Source organism: Podarcis melisellensis (assembly GCF_964234715.1).
Source record: "Podarcis melisellensis genome assembly, chromosome: 10".
Classification (NCBI taxonomy): domain Eukaryota; kingdom Metazoa; phylum Chordata; class Lepidosauria; order Squamata; family Lacertidae; genus Podarcis; species Podarcis melisellensis.
In genome coordinates this window covers 60052626-60075754 of record NC_138542.1, presented here as the reverse complement: position 1 = coordinate 60075754, position 23129 = coordinate 60052626, and the positions used below count along the sequence as shown (strand labels likewise).

General features: G+C 44.0%; 2 protein-coding genes across 10 annotated transcripts in view; one reads left to right on the top strand and one right to left on the bottom strand.

Annotated features, from left to right (window-relative positions):
• The first annotated feature begins 2025 nt into the window (after window positions 1-2025).
• Window positions 2026-18042, top strand: LOC309378708 (aldo-keto reductase family 1 member B7-like). Its single transcript, XM_081927293.1, has 10 exons — window positions 2026-2182; window positions 9079-9246; window positions 10963-11079; window positions 11227-11304; window positions 11733-11855; window positions 12394-12491; window positions 14015-14096; window positions 14947-15030; window positions 16539-16621; window positions 17276-18042. Exons 1-10 carry the CDS (start codon window positions 2117-2119, stop codon window positions 17316-17318), a joined length of 942 nt encoding a protein of 313 aa, XP_081783419.1. The 5' UTR covers window positions 2026-2116; the 3' UTR covers window positions 17319-18042.
• A 204-nt stretch (window positions 18043-18246) lies between these two features.
• Window positions 18247-23129, bottom strand: part of CALD1 (caldesmon 1) — a 173885-nt gene continuing 169002 nt past the window's right edge. For 8 of the 9 annotated variants that reach the window (XM_081926920.1, XM_081926925.1, XM_081926921.1 and 5 more), the window contains 3 exons: window positions 22749-22829; window positions 22541-22574; window positions 18247-20631 (listed from right to left, as the gene is read on the bottom strand). In XM_081926920.1, coding sequence (XP_081783046.1) covers window positions 20600-20631; window positions 22541-22574; window positions 22749-22829 — 147 coding nt within the window. In that variant the 3' untranslated portion in view covers window positions 18247-20599. The remainder of the gene's footprint in view (window positions 20632-22540; window positions 22575-22748; window positions 22830-23129) is intronic. The other variant, XM_081926924.1, reaches the window with a different exon arrangement.

The following is a 23129-nucleotide window of genomic DNA, read 5'->3' as shown; positions in this document are numbered from 1 at the left end:
TTCCCTTCACAACTCAAGGCACTCCAAAAGAAGGTATTGGGGAACTCCAAATGATCTGCCCATTTATGTGCCCAGATCTAGCCGAAAGGAAACACATGGAGATCTTCATTGATCATTGCAATGTGCTCCTAATTATTAGTATTATTGGTGAAGTTTATTATACAACCTTGCACAAAGAAACCTTGCACAAGAAGTGTGGCTGTGGCTCCCATGGCGGGACTCTGTACTTCTGGATTTCCTCCTGCACTACTAATGTTAGAGATTTCAGAATACAGACCAGAATGGAAAAATCCAGGCAGCAATATTTTAAAACAAAAGTTTTATTGACTTTGGTTTATTTGTCAGACAAGCAAAGCAAAGGGGTGCATTCAGCCAAAATGAGAGAATGCCCACGAACACCAGGGGCAAACAGTTTTTATCCCCTTAGGCAAAGCAAAGTTCAGCCTCTCCTTCCACCAGACACCCTCCTTTATGCATATTCATTGAAACTCAACCAATTAAAGAATTGATGGTGGCCTTTCGGTTCCAAGTTGCATTATACACTAGGTGGCGCTGCGAGTTTAAAATCTTTCTGACCTCTTTACTGGTTCCAGTAAATGCTCTGGCCCCCCACCTGTGTTTGTGATTTTAACAGGTTGCTCGGCTTAGAACCTTGTGGTGGGCTAGACATCCTGGGCAAACGAACAGTTTCTCAGAACCAGGCTCAACTATTATCAAAATCCCCTGACCGCATCCTCTTGCAAACTCGCTGTGTTGCAAAAATATTGTTTTTTGCAAGCAGGGGCAAGCAGGGGAGAGAGAAATGTCTTTTTAGCTTTTAGTTTGCTCTCTAAGATGGCTTTCAGCTTATAAAATGGCTCCAGCCTGGCTCTCCAAAGTGGACCCAGGTGGACCCCTGGTCCTCACTCCTTCACTAGCAAGAAGAAGAGGCTGTTCCCCTTGTTCATATTAGCTGTTGATGGGAAGATATATTCACGAAACAGCAAAACAGTCAAGTTGAACTTGGTGGGCACATCCTTGTCTGCTTCCCGATGTCAGGGGTGAAGGGCAACATTCCCTTTGGGGCAGGCTTCCAAAGGCCAGAGGCACAAATGGTTGAGATGACACATGTAAATTTTGCTTTCTAGTGTAATCCATGGCATTACCTATACAGACTTGCACACCTATCTCTGTTCAAGGACACTTTCCAGTCAGGCCAAAACTACCCAGGAAAGGGTGCAAAGTTGGACTGGTGGCAGGTGTGGCCTAGGAAGAGTCTCAAGGGCCAGATAGAGGCCAGGAGGGCCATATTTGGCCCTCACATCTGAGGTTACCCGCCAGTGCCTTATGTACTAACTCCCTGCAGGCAGAAAGCCTGTGGGGTGTAGATAAAGTACTATGATGCAGCAAAAAAATTGCTAGCACATTTTTTGCAAAGCTAAGCAAGGTTCAGCATGGTTTCAAATTGGATGGGCGACCCATTGCAGGAGAAGGTTTGCCTGGCCCTAGACGACCCTCAGCGTCCCTTGCAACTCTACAAGTCTATGATTCTAGGGCTTAACCGGATGGATGTGGGTTCAAATCCTCACCGAGCAATGAATGCACAACCAGTCAAAGCTGCAGATTTGCCACCACATTCTGTCGGGATATGTGTGGACTGCCTTTGCTGGTGACCTTGGTGGGAGGGTAAAGGGGAAAAAAATACAATAATAAAGAGAGGCACGTTTACTGCCCTGGGCTCCTCAACGGCAGATTAAGATATCCCGGCGTTTCCTTATAGCAATCAGAGAAAGGCCAAGTCTATTTTAAAAGTCTGCATGCTCGCACTTTCCTCCAGACAGCTTCCCATTCTCCTAAACCCGCTTCTTCCATTGCAATGGAAACTTTTTTTCGGAGCGGGGGGGGGGCGGTCATAGTACACAGAACAAATCAGGCGTTTGCATGGATCCTGTCCGGCCCGCGCCAGCGCCACGCGCTTAAGCAGTGCGTCTCCGGTCCGGCCCGCCCTCCGCTCAGATATGCGCTTCCGCGCTCTCCTGCCGAGCCGGGGCGGAGCCAGGCTGGTCACGGGGGAAGAGAGACCCGCACAGCTGCGGCTTGTTCCCGGGGGAAGGAAGAGGCTCCGAGGGCCAGAGCCATGGCTGCGTTCGTGGAGCTGAGCACCAAGGCGAGGATGCCCCTCTTCGGGCTGGGCACTTGGCAGGTACTGGGGGGCAAAGCGGGCGCAGGGACCACCCGGCTGCAGCTGCTGCTTTTGCAGTTTGCCCTTTGCAGCGCGGCGCCTTCAAAGCTGCCCGGGCTGCAAGCGGCAGTTGCGCGCCTGGCTGCTTTTAAGCCTTTCCCCCATTTATTTCTTTTCGTTGCGCAGTTGGAGGGAGAGGGAGATCCGCTTGCTCGGCGGGGCGCTTAGCCGCCGTGCCTTTCCGCACGTTTGCTCCGCGCAGCCGGGAAAGGAGGTCGGCCTTGCAGCGCTTTGGAGCGACTTCTATGCAACTCTTTCCCTTCTCTGCTTTTTATTGCCTATATTCAGCTCGATTCCGGTAATATAAGGTTCATACAAAACCGGGTGCGTTTCTAGGACGAACGTTTCCTTTGAATTGTGCTGCTTCGGCCCGAAAGGAACGCACAAGCCTCGTTCTCACGTGCAGATCGTTTTCTCGGAGTGCCTGCACGTGAGAACTCCGCGGCGCTTATCAAAGCAGCTGCAGCTCCGGTTTTGCTTATTAGCAGTTGAGAGGCGTGTTCACCCCAAAGTTGCCTTGGTTCCATTTTTAAGCAATACAAGGCAGTGGTTGTCGCCATTCCTGACTTGCACGTCCAGGAAGTTTTATTCTGAGCCGTGATATCGAAAGTTTTATTATTATTATTATTATTATTATTATTATTATTATTATTATTATTATTATTATTATCTTGAATCAGCTGGCAGCCAGTTTCATTGGATGGACAGGAGACCTAGTATAGGAGAGGGGGAGAGAAGAAAATCGTACTTTGTGCATGCACGTTCACATATGCCTGCCTGCCGCTCCCAGTGATTTGCGTTTGTGGACGGGGCCGTTGCTAGCATCCTCACACATAGAACTCGTTTCCTCTTGTTGCCTCATAGTCCCTCAGTTCCAAGTGGCTCTCGGTTGTCAGTTCAGACGTTTTGCTGCCAGACATCACCTCTGAAGTGTTTTGCCGGACCTGGTGACTTGCGTGTGTGAATGGCCAATGCAGAATTCTTATCGGAGAGAGCAGTTTCCTTTCTCCTCAACTCGCCCAAAAGCTTTTCAGAGGAGTCAGTTCCCATGCAGTTTCCAGTCTTCCAAGTTCATAGTCATCAAGTGAGATACAAAAGCATCTCTTGTAGTTGCAATGACCCCAAATGAACAGTAAGCCCATTAGGACGGCCTCTCAGTTTCCAGTTTAGTGGCAGAATTTGCAGTTCACTCCTGGCTTTACTCTTCTCGAACATTCATCAGCGATGTGAAATTCCTGGTAAATTTTAAACTGGAAAATGTTCCTGCACCCATTTTCCAATTCAAAACAATTTTCTTCTGCGGACATTGCACTTGGCATGAGAATTTTTTCCCCAGTGTTCTAGATCGTGATCCAGTGTAGCTCGCTTATTATATTTGCATTCAGTAGACAAATCCTAAATATACTTAGTATTTGTGGTAAATAGCGTTTGATTGAAATTTTAAAACGTTTGAAATTTCTGAGGGTTTTGAATATTGAGGTTCAATTTATGTTTCAAATTCCTTTACATTGTATAATTTCTGGCATTGTAAGCTGCTTTGCAACCTAGACAGTGAAAAGCAGGATATAATTGTTTATAATGATAATTTTTTAAAAAAGCTAAATGTTTTGAAGCTGCCAAGCTTGGTTAACACTGGGTTTACATTTGGCACCCATCCATTGTACTAATGACTTTACGGGGGGGGGGGAGCGCTGGCAAATTATCTGTCTCTCATGCACACACACACGCAGCGGACTTTGCTCATTGTTGCTGCAGAGGAATTCATGGGTAGAAATGGCAAAGAAGCAGATTTTGGTTGAACATGAGGAGCACTGTTCTAAGCGTAATAAGAGGCGTTCAACAGTAAAATAGACTGCTTTGGGTAATGATGAGAAATACCTTTGAACAGGCAGGGTTCAGACTAAAAAAGAAGAAAACTAAAATAATTGTCAAAAATATGGATCAAAGTATGGTAGAAATAATGCAACAAAGAACAGAGATAGAGGTGGTGAAAAAGGTAAAATATTTAGGAGTTTGGTTAACTCCTAAAAACATTGATTTGTTTCAGAACAACTATATACCGGTCTGGAATGGAATAAGGAAAGATTTAGAGATGTGGGGAAGAATGAAGTTATCTTTTTGGGGTAGAATCTCTATGGTAAAAATGAGTGTCCTTCCAAAGATGTTGTTCTTGTTTCAAACTATCCTCATAATAAAGGGGGTAGTAATTTTTAAAGAGTGGCAAAGAGCGCTTTCAAGGTATATCTGGCAGGGCAAGAAGCCGAGAATTAAATTTAAGTTATTAACGGATGCAAAGGAAAGAGGAGGCTTCGCCCTGCTGGACTTGAAACTATACTATGAAGCAGCATGCCTTTGCTGGTTGAAAGAATGGATAAAACTAGAGAATAAGGAGTTACTAGATTTAGAAGGATTTGATAACAGATTTGGATGGCACGCGTATCTTTGGTGTGAAAAGAACAAAATTCATACAGGTTTTGGGAACTACATATTTCGGAGTCCACTAATAGAAATATGGGATAGGTATAAAAACCTATTAGAACCTAGAGTTCCACACTGGTTGTCTCCACTAGAGGTTATGAGTGTAAAGAAAATAAATATGAGAGGTAATTGGATTACATATGGTGAATTGATAACCAAAGAAGGAGGAAAATAGAAACTAAAGCCATATGAACAAGTTAGAGAACATTTTTATGATTGGTTGCATTACTTTCAGGTTAATGAAATGTTTAAAAAAGACATTAAAGAAAGGGGTTATGTAGAAAAAGATTCAAAGTTCCAGACAGATGTGATAAATAACGATTGTAAAATTTTGTCAAAAATGTATAAAATATTGTTGGAATGGAATATGAAAGACGAGGAAGTTAAATCGGTAATGGTACAATGGGCCAAAGATTTTGGTTACAAACCCTGGCAGCTCCAGGTAGGACTGGGAGATTTTCCCTGCCTGAAGCCCTGGAGAGCTGCTGCCAGCCAGTGTGGACAATATTGAGCTAGGTGGACCAATGGGTCTGGCTTGGTATAAGGAAACTGCCTTATACTGTTGTTGTTCTTGGCCTCCGTCTATCTTGGGAGACCGTGAAGGAGTTTGCCTTTGGGGGTGACGTCAAACTGTTGCAGCGCCTGCTTCCAGTTGTGCTTCTGCAGATGCACCCGGGCGTCTGTGCTCCTCCCAGCCATCATTCCTCCTCTGGTCACTGCTGTGGATACACAACCTTGACTGTCGGTCTCCAGGCAGTCTGAGGTCGTCAGCGGGGTTGATGTTGCCAGCCTTCATGTCACAACTGCAGACATATTTGTTACACAGAGTTGGTCTGCCAACGGACCTGGTGGCAGAAGCCAGCTCCCCGTACAGCACGTCCTTGGGGATCCTACCATCTCCCATTCTGTGGACAGAGTAGACTTTGTTGAGACAGGAGTGCAAACACACTCGGAATGTGGGCTTGGGAAAGCACATCTTGGTTTAAGACTCTGTGCTGCCATGTGAGGCCCCAAACCTTCCTGACGCAGCGCATGTGGAAGGTGTTGAGGTGTCGCTCCTGTCAGTTGCTCCTGTCGGCCTCGGTCCAGTATACCTGAAGGAGCATCTCCATCCCCCATCGTTCTGCCCGCACACTGAGGTCCAGTGCTGAGGGCCTTCTGGCGGTTCCCTCACTGCGAGAAGCCAAGTTACAGGGAACCAGGCAGAGGGCCTTCTTGGTAGTGGCACCCGCCCTGTGGAACGCCCTTCCACCAGATGTCAAAGAGATAAACAACTACCAGACTTTTAGAAGACAACTGAAGGCAGCCCTGTTTAGGGAAGCTTTTAATGTTTAATATGTTATTGTATTTTAATATTCTGTTAGAAGCCGCCCAGAGTGGCTGAGGAAACCCAACCAGATGGGCGGGGTATAAATAAATTATTATTATTATTAGTTGTCAGTTGACCACGACTCACTTCCTTAAAGCAGTGTGCACAACACGCAAGACCATCTTAGTCAGGGATCAGCAAACTTTTTCAGCAGGGGGCCAGTCCACTGTCCCTCAGACCTTGTGGGTGGCCGGACTATCTATCTATCTATCTATCTATCTATCTATCTATCTATCTATCTATCTATCTATCATCTATCTATCATCTATCTATCATCTATCTATCATCTATCTATCTATCTATCTATCTATCTATCTATCTATCTATCTATCTATATGATATTTATTAAGAGTTTAGAGATTACAGAAAAGAGAAAAAGAAAACAAACAGCAAAAAAATTAACAATATACATTAATATATATATAAAAAATAGATAGAAAAAATAAAAAAATAGAAAGAAAAATACAGCAATAACAATAAAAAAATAAAAAATAAAACACACATCCAATATTCCATCTCTTTATCTTTCATTTACTTGTTTCATCGACCTCCTCACACCTCCCTTTTTGTATTCTAGTTTAATTATTTGTTTCAGCAAATTCTTTCCATCTTTCTCAATTTTTATTGGATAATTTATCTTAACAGTCTAACCTATCAATTAACTCAGCAAATCCTTTTCATCTTTGACAATATTCTGTCATTCAATTTACCTTAATTTATTTTAACCTTATCTTGCAATAAAATACCTTAAATCCTAGAACTTAATACTTATGTATACATAACTCCTAATATCATTTCTACTAAAGCCAAATGATTCCATTCCACCATTTTTCCTAATATTTTGCAAAAAATACGAATGACTTCCTATGCCCCACAAATAACCCAGAGATGCATTTTAAATAAAAGGACACACTCATGTAAAAACATGCTGATTCCCCGACCGTCTGCGTGCCGGATTTAGAAGGGGATTGGGCCGGAATCGGCCCCCGGGCCTTACCGTAGTTTGCCTACCCATGATCTTGGTAATGGGAGTTAGCATCACGTTTTCCCATAGCCTTTTGGAGAGGCAAGCCATTGAAGTAGCTGCATTGCCAATATGCTTGTCCAGCTGAGCGTCAAGGGTACTGATTATGGTGAAACTCAGACAAAACAGTTGATAAGTCTCTGTAGAGCTTCCTTGGAGTGCCCTGTCAAGGCCGCATCGCCTGTAAACAACACCTCTCAGTTTACAGTTCGTAGAGAATTCGTAGTTCATATCATCCGGTTTTGGGAAGCCTAAGAGTTGTTTCACGGTAAGCATCACAAGTTTCTTTCCCAAGGGCCTTGTTGTAGAAGCACAGCCAAGAGGAAAATGTTGCCTTTCTCATTCTGTTTGTTCAGCCTCATAAAAGTAATGGAAACAATTTTAGAAATATAAAGACACGTTTCTGCCTCCTGCTGTCATAAGGCAGCCTGAACTTCCTCGGCCACCCAAGACCTCCGACGCAACATCCTCTCCCCATTTTTCATCTTTTATTAAGGGAATTGGCATCTTAATTTTTTTTATTTTTTTTTATTTTTTTTTATTTTTTTTGCAGATTGTGAAATGAGGCAGAAAGATCTGAGTGCCCCGCAAAGCCACAAACCCTATTCAGGCATCACTTGCACCAATAATAAATAATAAATAATATTTTTTTATTTATACCCCGCCCTTCCTGGGTCAGAAAACCGGGCTCAGGGTGGCTAACAACAAATTTAAAACACTTAATTGATGCAACAAAATACAGTATAAAGCGTGAATAACAATAAATTCAGAATTCAAAAATCAATTTAGGGAGGAAATCCATCCAATAAACATTAGATGATCACCACGGCTAGCTGGCTAAATTAGTCCTATTTGGGCCATTGAGGAGACCAGGGGAGAATTAGCTGTGGGATCCCAGAGCGGGTAATCTTCATAAAAAGGGGGGGGGGAGGGAAGGAAGGGGAATAAAAGATCAGGCTAAGTTCAGATTGAAATCTAGGCAGAATAGCTCTGTCTTACAGACCCTGCTGAAGGAAGTTAAATCCTGCAGTGCCCTGGTCTCATGGGACAGAGCATTCCACCAGGTTGGAGCCATCACTGAGAAGGCCCTGGCCCTGGTGGAGGCAGGCATGGGGGGGGAATGGGGTTGTGGGGTGGTCAGGCCACTTCTCCCACCATTGCTGTTCTTAGGCATAACTTCTGAAATGAGGAGCCGGTTCTACAGATGAAATCTTTCTGCCTGATTTAATTCCCTGAGTTCTAAATCCGATGGGTTCCATCACTGCTGTATGAGAAGCACTGGTCTAGGGGAAGTTTAGCCAACATGGTTTTGCTGACTCAGAGTTAGCAGCAGAACTGTGGTGGATCAGCCTTCCCTGACCAAGAGCCCTCAGAATGAGTGATGGGAATTGTAGTCCAAAACATTTGGAGGGCATCAAGCTGGGAAATGCTGATTTAGTTTGCAAATCTTTGGAACAGGGAATCTGCCCTTTTGCCTGTGCCCCTCTGCAAAGCACCAGATGTATGGGTGGAAGTTTGGAATATTTGACCCAGATTAACATTTTATCATATCAACTCTGCACCCAGGTTAGCATAACTGAAATCTAAAGGGCCCCAGCAAACAATTCCAGCATTCCGGTGTCAAATTGTTTTGCCTATTTGGAGCTAGTTTTGTGCAAGCTTTTTGAAGCTAGCAACTTGGCCATCCTTTTCATTCTTCCCTGAAATTTGTTTTCCAAATTGTTAATCACATTGCTCATTTATTGTGGTGGAAATATATATTTTCAGAATGGGGGGCAGGGTAGTATGTGGTAATATTTGGTTTTTTGTTTTTGTGGTAATGTTTGAAAACGTTTAATAAATCCAGTTGGTAAATATATCTGACATTTATTCGAATTGGGAATGTTTGTTTGTTTTAGAAAGAAAAAGGCAATTTGGTACATTTCAAAGGCTGGCAGTGCTTGTTTTAGTGCTTGAAAAAAAAAGAATACAAATTTTGTATTTCAGGCACCTGTTGGAAAAGTAGGCGAAGCCGTTAAATGTGCCATTGACCTCGGATACCGCCACTTCGACTGCGCCCACTACTACAAGAATGAGGATGAGATTGGGAGTGCCCTCCAGCAGAAAATCAAGGAAGGGGCTGTGAAACGGGAAGAACTTTTCATCGTTAGCAAGGTAAGGTTGTTATTGCAGCAAGAAGATTCCTCTGAGTCCCAGCCTGAGGTGGTTGATTTTCAGTGAGAAACCATCTTGGGAGCACATCCTGGATTGGGCCCTGGCTCCTTTCCCCCCTTCAAAATAAACATGGCTGGTTTGAGTGCTTAAAAAAAAAAACGTGGCCAACAATGTATAGATTGGTCCTGAGTACAATTAACAGAATATTATTTTCCTATACTGTTATTCCCTTTGGCTACAGGGGTGTGTGTGTGTGTGTGTGTGTGTGTGTGTGAGAGAGAGAGAGAGAGAGAGAGAGAGAGAATGAATGAATGAATGAATGAATGAATGAATGAATGCTGGGCATGGTTGGCCAATTGGTGTCAAAGAAGGATAGAACTTTCTTTATGTATGCTACAACAGCAGCAAGAATACTTATTGCAAAGTACTGGAAGACACAGGATTTACCCACTCTGGAAGAATGGCAGATGAAGGTGATGGACTATATGGGATTGGCAGAAATGACTGGCAGAATCCGAGACCAGGGAGAAGAGTCGGCGGAAGAAGATTGGAAGAAATTTAAAGTCTATTTACAGAAATATTGCAAAATTAATGAATGTTAGAATGATGTCGGCTAGAAATTAAGTGGTTTCCAGCTGTAATGCTTTAAGAGGAAAAAAAGGTATAGAAATAGGTTAAAATTTATTGATAAGGATTTGCTGAACTAACAATCTGAATTGGGATACAAAAAAGGGAGGTATGAGGAGGTCTGGGAAATAAGTTAATGAAAAATAAGTAATAGAAACTTTATGTGTTTTTAAATATTTTTATTTTTGTATTTTTGTCAGTTTTTTTCTTTTTTCTTTTTATTGTATTACTATTGAAAACTTTAATAAATATTCTTTTAAAAAAAGAGAGAGATAGAGATTGAAGAGAGAGAGTGTGCTGTGAGGTGCATGTCTGAATGCTTCTTCATGGTGAGAGTAAGGGAAAGGCCATTGTGAAGAAACAGACGCAAGGAAAACTAGCATGTCAGATACAGTGGTACCTCGGGTTAAGTACTTAATTCGTTCTGGAGATCTGTTCTTAACCTGAAACTGTTCTTAACCTGAAACACCACTTTAGCTAATGGGGCCTCCTGCTGCTGCCGCGCCTCCGCAGCCCGATTTCTGTTCTTATCCTGAAGCAAATTTCTTAACCTGAGGCACTATTTCTAGGTTAGCGGAGTATGTAACCTGAAGTGTACGTAGCCAGAGGTACCACTGTATACGAGTCCTAAACTAGCTTTCTCCCAAGATTTTATATATTTAATAATGTCCAAACCGCTCTGCATTCAGAGAATACCCAAGCAGTGTGCAGAAATAATAATACGGAGCATAAAAGAGTATTTGCATGCAAACAAACACCAATGAGAATTGAAAAGTGAAGAAATAGACCAATTTGGGAAGTGTTGGGAAAGAGGAGAAGTTCGACTAATGTCAAAAGTGTGACAGAGAGGGCTTGCTATACTTCTTAAGCAAAGAGAATTGGACTACAATTCCCATCATGCCACTAGACATTCTGGCTGATGCTTATGGGAGCTGTACTCCAACAACATCTAGAGGCTTTCCCTGGCCTGGTGTCTGCAACGGTTCCTTGGGTAAAGGACTCATCATCAGGGTTGAAAGTGATGTTTTCTGCCAACTGGGCAAAGGAGACGGGTCAATGGGCTGATGGATTTCTTCTTCCCCTGCACAGCTGTGGTGCACTTTCCATGAGAAGCACTTGGTGAAGAAATCATGCCAGGATTCGGTCTCTGCGCTGAAGCTGGACTACTTGGACCTGTATCTCATGCACTTTCCCATGGGATTCAAGGTAACAGCAAAGCCCCTCGTCATCCCTTTCTGTTCAGTGGACCTTGGATGTTGCAGGAAGATTCTCATCCCTCCCAAGAGGCGGGGTGGGACCTTGGGAGGTGGCCAAGAGACAGAAACATAACAATTGCCCTTTTCTCTCCGCCAGGCCGGAGAGGATTTAGTTCCCCGTGACGAGAAGGGTATGGTCATCCCCAGCAACACGGATTATCTGGGCACTTGGGAGGTAAGCTTGACTTGAGCTTATTTTAATAATAATAATAATAATAATAATTTTTTATCTATACCCTGTCCTCCCCAGCCAAGGCCGGGCTCAGAGTGGCTTATAGGCAATAATAAAAACAAGTTGAATGATTACAACTTAAAAACAATATTAAAATACAACATTAAAATATTGAAATATTAAAATATTAAAATTTAGCCTCATCGCAGGAGGAGGAGAGGAAAAAAGAAAGAGAGGGAGGGAATCAAATTGGCTCCAAGCCAAAGGCCAGGCAGAACAACTCTGTCTTACAGGCCCTGCGGAAAGAAATCAAATCCAGGGATGCTGTGCTCTTGCCATCTGTGGTTATAGCTCAGGTGTGAAAGTTTGTTCCAGCACATAGGACCAAGGTGATGCCCTGAACTTCATCTGCCTTCCTGCTCTCCCCTTAGGCAATGGAGGAACTGGTGGATTGTGGGCTGGTGAAAGCCATTGGGATCTCCAATTTCAACCACTATCAGATCGAGAAGCTCTTGCAGAAACCTGACCTGAAGCACAAACCTGTCAACCACCAGGTGAGTAGGGCTAGCATCTCTGCCAGATTCTGGAAATATTGCTGCGTTGAAACTCCTCAGTACTGGGCATGGTCTCGTCAGGAAGTGCCCCTCCACAACCTTACCTTGCGAGCTCCCTCAACACAGCTGAGCTTCCCTGCTTTCATGAATGTGGACATCTTGAAGCTGGTCACTGGCTTGTGTTTGAAAATCCTTAGCTGTGCTCCCTTCCTCAACTAGGCCGCAGCCACACCATGCATTTTAAAGCGCTCTACCACTTTCTGCAGTCACGGCTTCCCCCAAAGCATTCTGGGAGCTGTGCTTCTTTGAAGGCACTGCATGTTGTTAGGAGACCTCTATTCCCAACTCAGAGTTCCCTGTGAAGAGGGATTGACTGTTTATCACCTTCTTAGATAAGGTGTGTGTGTGTGTGCATTTGTGTCTGTAGAGTGGGAGGTGAGTTCGCAAATGTTTTGTCTCCCCTAAAATAGGACATTTGTTCAAAGGAGTGTGTCAGTGCCTGCTAGTTGAGTAATCCAGAGCTTTCTTGGGCTTGCAGATTGAGTGCCACCCGTACCTTACCCAGGAGAAGCTGATCCACTACTGCCAGTCCAAAGGGATCTCTGTGACTGCTTACCGACCTTTTGGTGCCCATACGTAAGACTGCTTTGAATTAAACTTTTGGCGGGATGATAACATTCATTGTCCAGATTGTTTGCTTTCTGTGTTTATGTTGTGTGATCAAGTGTAGATGCCCATGGAGTCATTGATGGGTCTGTGGAGCTTATCTACTGTTGTATTTATTTATGTATTGCCTGGTTTTCATATTACATGACACAGTATTCTTGCAAATACAGAATCCCTAAGCCTAGACTCTGCTTAAATGCCTCCAGCAAAGGAAAATCTCTCACCTTCCAAGGTTGGCAGCTGCCGTTAGAATTCCTGCTCCGTGATTGCAGTCATGGGAATGTTGTCTTTCACATGACAGTATATAATCTTTTGACCCCACAGAGTGGGAAATGATGGAGACAGGATGTTTGTGTTACTGTGTTCCGTGAAGTGGGACTATTGTCCTTTCTTCTTTTTCTCTTTACTGTCTGATGCTAGAGAGAGAGGGAGCCTTGTTGCAGTGCTCCGTGTGTGTTTATATGTAAATAAAGTAGAGTAGCCAAAATGCTGAGTTGCTGAGGTCTGTCACACGAGCTGCGAAGACTCTGCGGATCCCTAAGTGTGCCGATGTCTGTTGGCATCGGTTGCTGTGATGTTTGGGTTGAAGAAAGCTTTTGAAGCTCCCGAACGATCGACCAGGAGGGGGGGAGGGAACGTGCCAGTCGGGCATGTGTCTCTGCCAGGGTCCTACTTGAGTGTAGGACAAGCTCCTGACAGCTACTAGTTATGATGGCTTTGCTCTGTGTTGTCAGAAGCAGTATGCCTCTAAATACAAACTACTGAATGCAAAGCACTGTTGTGCTTGTGTCCTGCTTGCAGGCTTCTCGTAGGCATGGTGTGAGATGGTGTGAGAACAGGATCCTGGACTGGATAGACCTTTTGACCTGATGCAGAAGGGATCTTCTTATGTCCTTAAAGGATGTTCCACAACTCTCCTCACTTGGAAGTTTTTTCTAAGATTGAGGAAGTGCCATTGGTTCTAGTCCTTGGCCTGGAGCAACAGAAAACCAGTCTGCTCCATCTTCTTAGGTGACAACCCTCTAAATAAGTAGAAGACAGCGACTTGTTTGTAAGCATCTGACTAAACTTCCTAACGGTCAGAGCTGTTTAGTGGAGGTGATGGGCTCCCCTTTGTTGGGGGGTGTTTTAAGCAGAGGCTAACAAGCTACCTGTTAGGGATGTTGTAGTTGCAAACTGCACAGCAGACCTTGAACCAAGCAAGGGGTTGGATGAGACTACTTCCAACACCCAAAATTCTATGAGAATAAAAATGAGAATTGTGTTACTTGGAAGTAGTTTTGCCTCCTGCAAGACAGCTACCTCTGCAGTTCTATGTAGGAAATCTAGGTTTTCTGCTCAGTGTCACATGTGCCAAAGAAATAAGAGGATAACTCTTTAAAGTTTCAATCCAACACTTAGCTAGAAGCCCCATTGAACGCAGTGGGTCTTTCATTCTGAATACACAGGCATGGAATCACACAGTTAATGGGTGTACTGACTTTATTTTGTAGTCTCAAGCCTGGGGACCCTATCCTGTTGGAGGACCCAACGGTTAAAGAGATTGCTACAAGGCACAAGAAGAGCGTCGCACAGGTAAATATGCTGAAGACAAAGAGTGAATAACGAGGCAGTCAGCCTGAGCTTGGATGGTACCTGATTTTTGCATGCAGATAGCTCTGTGGAAAAGCTGAGGGAAGCCTCAGTCAGTGTGGGAGCTTCTCTGCTGAAAATGTAGTGGAACCTCGGTTTTCGAACGTAATCCGTTCCAGAAGACCGTTCAACTTCTGAAACGTTTAAAAACCGAAGCATGCATTTCTGGGTATTCAGTGTTCGAAAGCCGAACGAGATGCTCAAAAACTGAGGTGCCACTGTAGTATGGTGCATCTGTGTAGTAATTTACCTCTTGCTCTCCTGGCTTGAGGGATAGCTATGCAAAGCCACTTCAGGGCAACGGGAGGATCGCTCCCTCTGCCCTGAAGAGGCTTGGCATGGCTATCCCAGAAGCCAGAACAGAAAGAGGGATTGCTGCTTTCGCTGCACAGCGATCCCTCTTGCTGTCCTGACTTCGCTTTGCTGGAGAGGCTCTGCGCAGAGAGGGAGAGAATATTTTTTTTCTTGTTCTCCTCCTCTAAAACTAGGTGCATCTTATGGTCGGGTGCATCTTATAGAGCGAAAAATACGGTACTTTCTCCTTCTGAGGAGGCTGTTTGCTGTTCATGCAAACAAACATGAGATGCGTAGTTTTGACTCTGCCATGAATTAAGCCTTTCAGCCAATCCCCATGGCAAGCTGATTAAAGGGGTGGGGGAGATAGGGAGACAGATTATTATTATTATTATTATTATTATTATTATTATTATTATTGCCACAGCTGTTGCTGAGTTCATTGGAAATCTGAAATGCTCAAAACATTGGTCCACCCAGTCTTGATTTGCCCCTGCAGGTTCTGATCAGGTTTCACATCCAGAGGAACGTGGCTGTCATTCCCAAGTCAGAAAAACCACACCGCCTGGAAGAGAATTTTAAGGTAAAGGGAAATCTCCCTGCCCCATTCCTAATGCAGCCATGTGGATGTACCACTCACCTGAATCAAATAGCAGTATGGGAAGGGTTGTATTCCAGTGGTGTGGAGAGCATATGCTGTGCATTTAGAAGGACCCAGGTTCAAATCTTGGTATCCTGGAGTTCTGTTGCTAGTCGCAGTGGATGGTACAATGGTCTGAATGTAGTATGAAAAGGATGCTGAGGAGCTGAATGGCTAATAGGTTTGTCCAGCCACCCTGCTGGCTGCTAGCTCCTGACACCAAACCCATAATCTGAGAGTATAATCTGTGTTCCCATAATCAAAGAGCATGGAGTGCATGGCCCCCTCTGAACATCCCAGTCATTACTTTTTAGCTTGCATTTGCAATGCACTCTACATGGGACTGCCTTTGGAGAGGACTTGGAAACTTCAAGTGGTCCAAAATGCAGTGGCCAGATTGCTACTTGGGGTTCCATTTAGACTCACTTTTCAAGCAACTGCACTAATCCAGTGTGCTCACCTTGGGATTTAGTGCTCTAAACAATTCAGGCCCTCAAAATCTGAAAGACCACCTCCTTCCCCAGCGACTCTCTTGGATGTTAAGATTGGCAGAGGGAACCTATTTGGGTAGTTCTACTGCCCACAAAGGTTGTGAGGGCCAGTTTGAGAGAAATGATTATTTGTGGCCGTCCCTAAGTTATAGAATGCTTTTCACATATAGGTGCACCTTAATATTGTATTCCTAAATTGCTGTAATCTACCCTGGGCCCTTGTGGTAGGGCAAGAAGTCTAAGAACTTAAGAACTTTGCTTCAGGATGAGAGCAGAAATCGTGCTCCGGCGGCGCAGCAGGAAGCCCCAGGTGCTTCAGGTTAAGAACGGACCTCCAGAACGAATTAAGTACTTAACCCGAGGTACCACTGTACTTAATTAACAATTTACTGCATCTGAGGCAATGGTGTGTGCCAGAGTGGTACAGTGGTTAGAGTTGAACTTCTGACCAGGGAGACCTGGACTTAACTCCTGGCTCAGCCATGAACATCCTTACAGAGGATGGCACCCTGGGTTCCTTGGCAGAAGGCTGTGATAAAATGGCAGTAACAGTGGCATTCTGGAAGTTTCCATGCACACAGGAGCAACTACAGTAAGAGCTGTTTGACAGTGGAATTTGCTGCCAAGGAGTGTGGTGGAGTCTCCTTCTTTGGAGGTCTTTAAGCAGAGGCTTGACAACCATATGTCAGGAGTGCTCTGATGGTGTTTCCTGCTTGGCAGGGGGTTGGACTCGATGGCCCTTGTGGTCTCTTCCAACTCTTCTATGATTCTATACTCTTACTCACAAACCATGCACACTTAACACCTTCCTCAGTAGGGATGTTGATGCTCTCAGTTTGAAAACTTGGCACTTTCTCTCTCTCTCACTCACACACACACCAGGTTACCTTGACATTTCATTATTCAGCCCATGGACCGGGGGAATGTACCTCACTTTTTTCATCCTTTTTCAAATTATAGGTCTTTGACTTTGAATTGACTAAAGAAGAGATGGCGACTCTCCTCAGCTTGAACAAAAACTGGAGAGATTGTGCGATGGCTCAGTAAGCTTGAAACTTCCATGCTCTATCTTTTTTTTAGTGGGAGGTTTAGGAGGGGTTATAAATCATTTTTATTTCTGTAGTGCGCCCACAGCCGCCAGTAGTTTCTGTTCCAAATTCTTTCCAACTTAAGAACATAAAGCGCCTCCTCAATCAAATATAATTAAAAAGTAACCCTTTCCCTGCTGCCTTGACATCCTGCTAAGTGTATGCTGTGGAATTTTGCCTGAAAAATGCTTGACTATAGGCATTGAGAGCTGTCACACACGGGGGGGGGGGGGCTAGAGCTAATGGGTTGACATCACACTGGGGTAGATTTTGGTTGAACTGTAGAATTAACCTAAGGGCAAGGGCTGTTGGACAATGGTACTGTCTATCAGAGGGACAGTGTGGTTTCCTTTAATGGAGACATTCTTGTGGACAAATTGTGGGATGCCGTAACTCTGCATTTTCTGCTTTGAGATAGGTTTGTACTAGGTAGCATGCAAAGTTGTGTTAAACCACTCTTAGCATTGTATTTGAATTGCTGCAACCTGCCCAGGGACCTTAGGGTGAAGGGCGAGTAGCAAACTGATGATAATAATCCTCTCCCACCCCATGGTTTTACCTTTCAAGAATTCAAACTCATGAAGCTTTTTCCATGTCCTGTTCTTGCAGTTCTGTCAATCACAAAGACTACCCCTTCAAAGCCGATTACTAAGAACCGAAGCTGCTCCGGATGTAGAATTGTTGCCTTTGGGACTCCTGCGTCGTGAAGCTCTAGTGAAGGTACCTATTCCTAGCCAACCACTTTGGGTCTTTCATCCGAAAGAAGGCCAAGTGGAATGAACAACCAGAGGACTCCACAGAAGCAACACAAGTGGATGTTGTTGTAAAAGGCTACCTTCCTCATCTCTCCCTCCCTCTCGCCCCATCTACTGAAGTTGGCCAAGTATTGAGTGTTGATCAAGGACCCTGCTAGAGAGTTCTTGTTGGCTGAGATGCTTTTGTAACATCACTCGCACTGGGTGAACCCACCTGCAAGTGGGCTTGAGAGAAAAGCTTGGTTTATTCAGGGGATGGGGAACCTGTGGCCTTCCAGATGATGTTGGGACTCCCATGAGCCCCACACAGCACGGCCAGTGCTCAGGGGCTATGGGAGTTGTAGTCCAAACAGCATCCAGAGAGCCATAGGCTCCCCCACCCGATTTATTTGAACCAGTTTGTGAACATCAGGGGAGAAAGAGGAGTTTTCTTCTCCAGTTCAGATTAAAATCTGAGCCAGAGAATAAATTTTGGGTCCTAATGCTTGCCTTACATTTAAGGGTAAGTATTAGGCACCACCCAGTTGTGCATTCTGGGCCAATGAAATCCAAACACCTTGCCTGTTTTGTTACTGAGTGGTGTGTACCTTTTGGAAATAATAAAAATGATTCCCACACCAACACTTGGGTAACCTGATTCATGCCACCTGTTTAAGATCTTCCCATTTCATCCTGTCTATCCTCATGCAGTGAACTGGGAGCAGCCTCTTGCCTCTGATCCTTTTCAACAGGTTTCACAGAAGGGGGCTAATCACACACACACACACAGCCTGATCCTATCAGTACCTTAAATTATTTGGCGGGGGAAGAGAATACCCAACCACCTGGTAGACATACTGCATTTATTGTGAATTGCAGGTTCAACATACTGGTTTTATTGCAGATACTTGAATGTAAAGAGTCCAAAAAGTGTATTAAAAACAACAAACCACCACCAAACAGTAACAGACGGATCCAAAAGCCATTCACTGCATGATTTCATTCTGAAAGCCCAAGTGAAATTCAAAATGTAAACAAGAAACTTTTAAAATAAAAATAGGGCAGATGGAGGCAGCAAAAACAAAAAGCAGTAACAAGGCAAGAACTGTTCCCAGACTATAACTTGCGTCTGAGAAGTGGGCCGGAAAACCTGAACAACCATAAACTGTTGCCTATTTTTACTCCACCCGTCTAATTCATGGTGTAAAAACAGAACCTCGTGCGATACGTAAATTCAAACCTAACTTGGTCACGCTTGAGGCTGCTGATATATACAAGTCAAATAATATGGCTGTAAGTAAGGAATTTTGGGAGGAAGCGTTGGGGGCGCGAGAGCATCCCCTTCATCAACACTCCCGCTCCCAAAATGCAGCTGCAGTTATTTAGGAGAGAACGTCCACACAGGGTTCAATGGAGCCCCCTTCATCCCCACAACCCAGATGGCCTTTGACCCTGCAGTACAAATAACTGCAGTGTTCAGCCTGAGGTGTGCTTAGGCCCATCTATGGCACTACACCTCTGGCCAAGGACCAGGGGGAGGAAGGACAGAGGTGTTGGAGGCATATAGCTGCATCTACAAGTGGCTAGACTATGCCTATTTTAAAAGAGACCGAGATGCATAGAGACCTGATAAAGGGCAAATCTAGCGTGCGGTAAGTTAGAAATAGTGTGTCGCCAACAATGTGTACGCGTGTCTCGTGTGTGTTAATTACGGTAGTTTTATATAAATTAGCTACATTGTTTTATACAAGTGACATTATGCTTGACGCTTAATACCTTTTCCCACCCCCCTCCCTCTTTAAAACTATACTTTTAATTACCCATTAAAAGGCATCTGATACTTTCTTTAAAAAACAATCTAATATTTCTCTTGCCACGTGCTTAATGGCAATTATGAAATCTTAATATAAAAAGTGTGTGTATTTTTTTTGTAAAAACAAAAAAGTTGTGATATTGGCTAGTTATGTACGTTTATAACTAAATATAGTACTCTAGCGGGTATTAAAAGCCTTCTACCATTAGTAGTGCCTTACAGCTAATTTTTGTAAAGCTTTATGCATATATTCTAAAGTTGCAAGTAACCAAAATGACAACAACAACAAAGGAGAGAGAGAAAAGCTATCAGTACCGCTGTCAACCGCAATCATCCAAATTTAGTTATTAACTTAAAACTAGACGGGAAAAGGAACGATACCTTAAAGCACAGAGCAGGTTTCAACTGGGTGCCGATTTGACATGGGCAAAGTACAGGATATATATATATATATTGTCAGCAAAAGGTATTTCTTCCATGCCTCAATCTAAAGTGCAGAAAGAAAAAAAAATAACAGGGCTCAATCCAGCTGTGGAAGTGGGTACTATTCGTGGGGGGTCCACAGTGGCCCGTTCCCTGTGGCCTCCCCAGTGGCATTCATTTTCGCAGAGTGGGGGAAACACTCGCCTCCTCTCACCTGCCTTGTGGTTGACCTCATGCCACATTTTTCCTGGCCCTGCTGCAAAACAGTATTTTTAAAAATACTGTTAATGGACCAGGCACTGTTGCAAGAGAGCATCAGTGTGATGTACCCATGCCATATGTGATTACATCCCAGGGAAGATGCACAAATCGTGGGCTTCCGGGGGGGGGGGGATGCAACAGGGAATTAACGCCAAACCCATCTGTGTTCAGTAAGGAGCCAGCGGCAAATAGGTTGTTTACACCTCTGCCTTTAAAAGCCATTGAATGCTTTTAATTTCGCACCCTCAGTGGTCCAGACTAATCCAATATTATTCCTAAGCATCATTCCGTTGAACTAGGACTGCATTTGGGAGGTGTAGACACTAGAGGGCACCCCTCTCTTGCGGCACAAACACAGCCTTGCTCCGACACACAATTGGTTAGAGCTACTCAGTAGAAGTGTCTCTCGTTTCACAGCGTGGATTTCCTTTTAAGAATAAAGCTCTTGTTCGAAGGCACTACTATTAGGATGAATGCTTTAAGGCTGATTATTAAATACAGTGCTAATATACATGGTGTCTTTTGTTTTTTAAAAAAATGGGATAACGCACCAAAAAACACAGCGGACCCCCCAATCCCCTCCCCCCCTCCCCTCCCGAAGGCCTTCTGGTAAACAAACATAAATATATATAAAAGGAAAGGGACAAATTTAGCACTTCCGTTATTAAAAACCGAGTTGGTCCAGCATCATTGGTGAGTTTCTTAGGGTTCCTTTTCAAATTGTCTCAAACCTGCTGAAAGAAAGAGAAGTTAGGGGGTAGCATAGATTCACAAAAAAATGCCATTCCTCTGACCTACAGTGGTACCTCAGGTTACATAGGCTTCAGGTTACAAACTCCGCTAACCCAGAAATAGTGTTTCAGTTTAAGAACTTTGCTTCAGGATGAAAACAGAAATCGTGCTCTGGCGGTGCGGCGGCAGCAGGAGGCCCCATTAGCTAAAGTTTTGCTTCAGGTTAAGAACAGTTTCAGGTTAAGAACGGACCTCCGGAACAAATTAAGTACTTAACCCGAGGTACCACTGTATTTGCATAACCAAGAAATCCTAAATTGTGACAAAGACTGCTGATTACGGCATGGGTGAATCTGTCAAGCTTTGGTTTCTTGTAGTTTCTCAGTTTTTAAGTTCAGTTCTCCACATTGAGGCTTTTTTTAAAAAAAAAATTCCCCATGAAAATTCAGCAGCACTTTAGTGCAAATGACTTTCTTTTGCAAAACATATTTTCTCTAATATTTATATTTTTTCCTGATATAATGCATTTTTGTGCACATTATTACTTGGCTGGCAAACCGCCCTGCAAAATTCTGAGGAGAACAAATTCAGAAGTGTGGCTGTGTTTTGGTTGACCTGGTTTTTATGTGAAAAAGTTTGGATTAGGTTGATTAGTGGCCTCTAAATACAACTTGAATCACATTTCTCCCTAGTGCTGATTCAGCGTTCTGATGCTGAATCGGCAACTTGCAAAGAGCCCAGGTACTCCAGGCAGTTATTAGCAATACCCCTTTGCTCACTCTAAGGTCTAGAATTGGTTTGCAATCCCTTCTGCACTCCCATCGGCCGCTATATAACTCAAATAATATCCACTGTATTGTTTACCTGCTAACTGATTATCAAAAGGGTAAAGCATGAACACTTAAGGAATGAGGAACTTTAAAATTTTAAGTGCCCATCATCCCTGACCACTGGCCCTGCTTACAGTGCAAGTTGGGAGTCTTAGCAAAATCTGGAGTGCCACAGGTTCCCCACCTCTTGTTTTAAGCCAATAATGCAAAAAAAGACGAAGGAGAAAGAAGAGGGTCCATCACACCGAAACCATAGGTACCAACCCCGCACCCCCCTAATAGCAGCAACTTCCCTACTCAACCAAGCCCTCCTAAAAAAGGAAAGAGAAAAGCACCACCCCAGTTTAAAAAAAATAAAATTTGGTTGAGGACCTCAACTTCAAAGCACATGAAACTAGATAGCAAATATAATTTTGTTGTTGTTTAGTCGTGTCCAACTCCTCGTGACCCCATGGACCAGAGCATGCCAGGCACTCCTGTCTTCCACTGCCTGCTGCAGTTTGGTCAGACTCATGTTCATAGCTTCGAGAACACTGTCCAACTATCTCATCCTCTGTTGTCCCCTTCTCCTTATGCCCTCAATCTTTCCCAACATCAGGGTCTTTTCCAGGGAGTCTTCTCTTCTCATGAAGTGTATTGGAGCCTCAGCTGCAGGATCTGTCCTTCCAGTGAGCACTCAGGGCTGATTTCCTTCAGAATGGATAGGTTCGATCTTGCAGTCCATGGGACTCTCAAGAGTCTCCTCCAGCACCGTAATTCAAAAGCATCAATTCTTCGGCAATCAGCCTTCTTGATGGTCCAGCTCTCACTTCCATACATCACTACTACATAATACTACTCTGTTAGTCTAGACTCTTGTAACCAAACATCTCCCTCCACTATCAGAGAAAGTCTTTTGGGGCTATTTATCTAATACAAAATGTTGTTCCTCACCCAAACTAATCTTAAATTGCAAACCCTGCTCCACCAAAAGTGCTCCCTCGCTTATGCCACCATTCCTGGAATCCGCTTCTCAAACTAGAGCCACCCTGGAAGCATGCCCACACCATGAACACCCCCAAAATATTGTTGTTTCACTTACCATTGGTCTCTGACTTTTTGCCGGCCGCTGTCGCCTGAATTACAGAAGAAGAGCACAAAGTTGAAAGGTCAGGTCAGGTTTTTTTCTGTTCACATATAATAATAGCCTAGCGTTTATTTCCAGCAGATTGCTAGATACTGTTCAGAAGAAAGGAATAAAGAGATGAAAAATACTGAGCTTACAGAGGTGGCTCTTTGCGATCTCTTACCTTTGTGGGGGAAGTGACTTTTTCAACCGACTGCTTCTCCCAGAGGTTACGTTTGCCGGATACGTCTCCAGGTTTTAAGTCCTAGTTCAAAGAAGGAGACGGGGAAACGAAGCAAGAAGTTTGAAAAAGAGAAAGCGGTTAATGAAAGGTCACTACATGTGGAAAGACTGACATTTGTGGAATGGAACTTACCCTCCCTCCCATCATGTGCACCCCCCAAAAAAAAATCTGTTCTAGCAGGCTGGGGGAACCCCAGGGCAGATTGGGGTGAGATGCTCAGGGGAAGGGAGAGAGGCTATGTGCCATGATGCAAGCAATGGCATAGTTGTATCTTATTTAGACCCCTTAAGGCCAATTCCATATACGTACATTGCCACGAGT

Excerpts from the sequence above, each read along its gene's own strand:
- LOC309378708 (XM_081927293.1), top strand. The coding sequence starts at position 2,117 with ATGGCTGCGTTCGTGGAGCTGAGCACCAAGGCGAGGATGCCCCTCTTC. Across the intron at positions 11,080-11,226 it reads ACTTTCCCATGGGATTCAAG|GCCGGAGAGGATTTAGTTCC; the intron begins GTAACAGCAAAG and ends TCTCTCCGCCAG. Across the intron at positions 12,492-14,014 it reads CGACCTTTTGGTGCCCATAC|TCTCAAGCCTGGGGACCCTA; the intron begins GTAAGACTGCTT and ends TTTATTTTGTAG.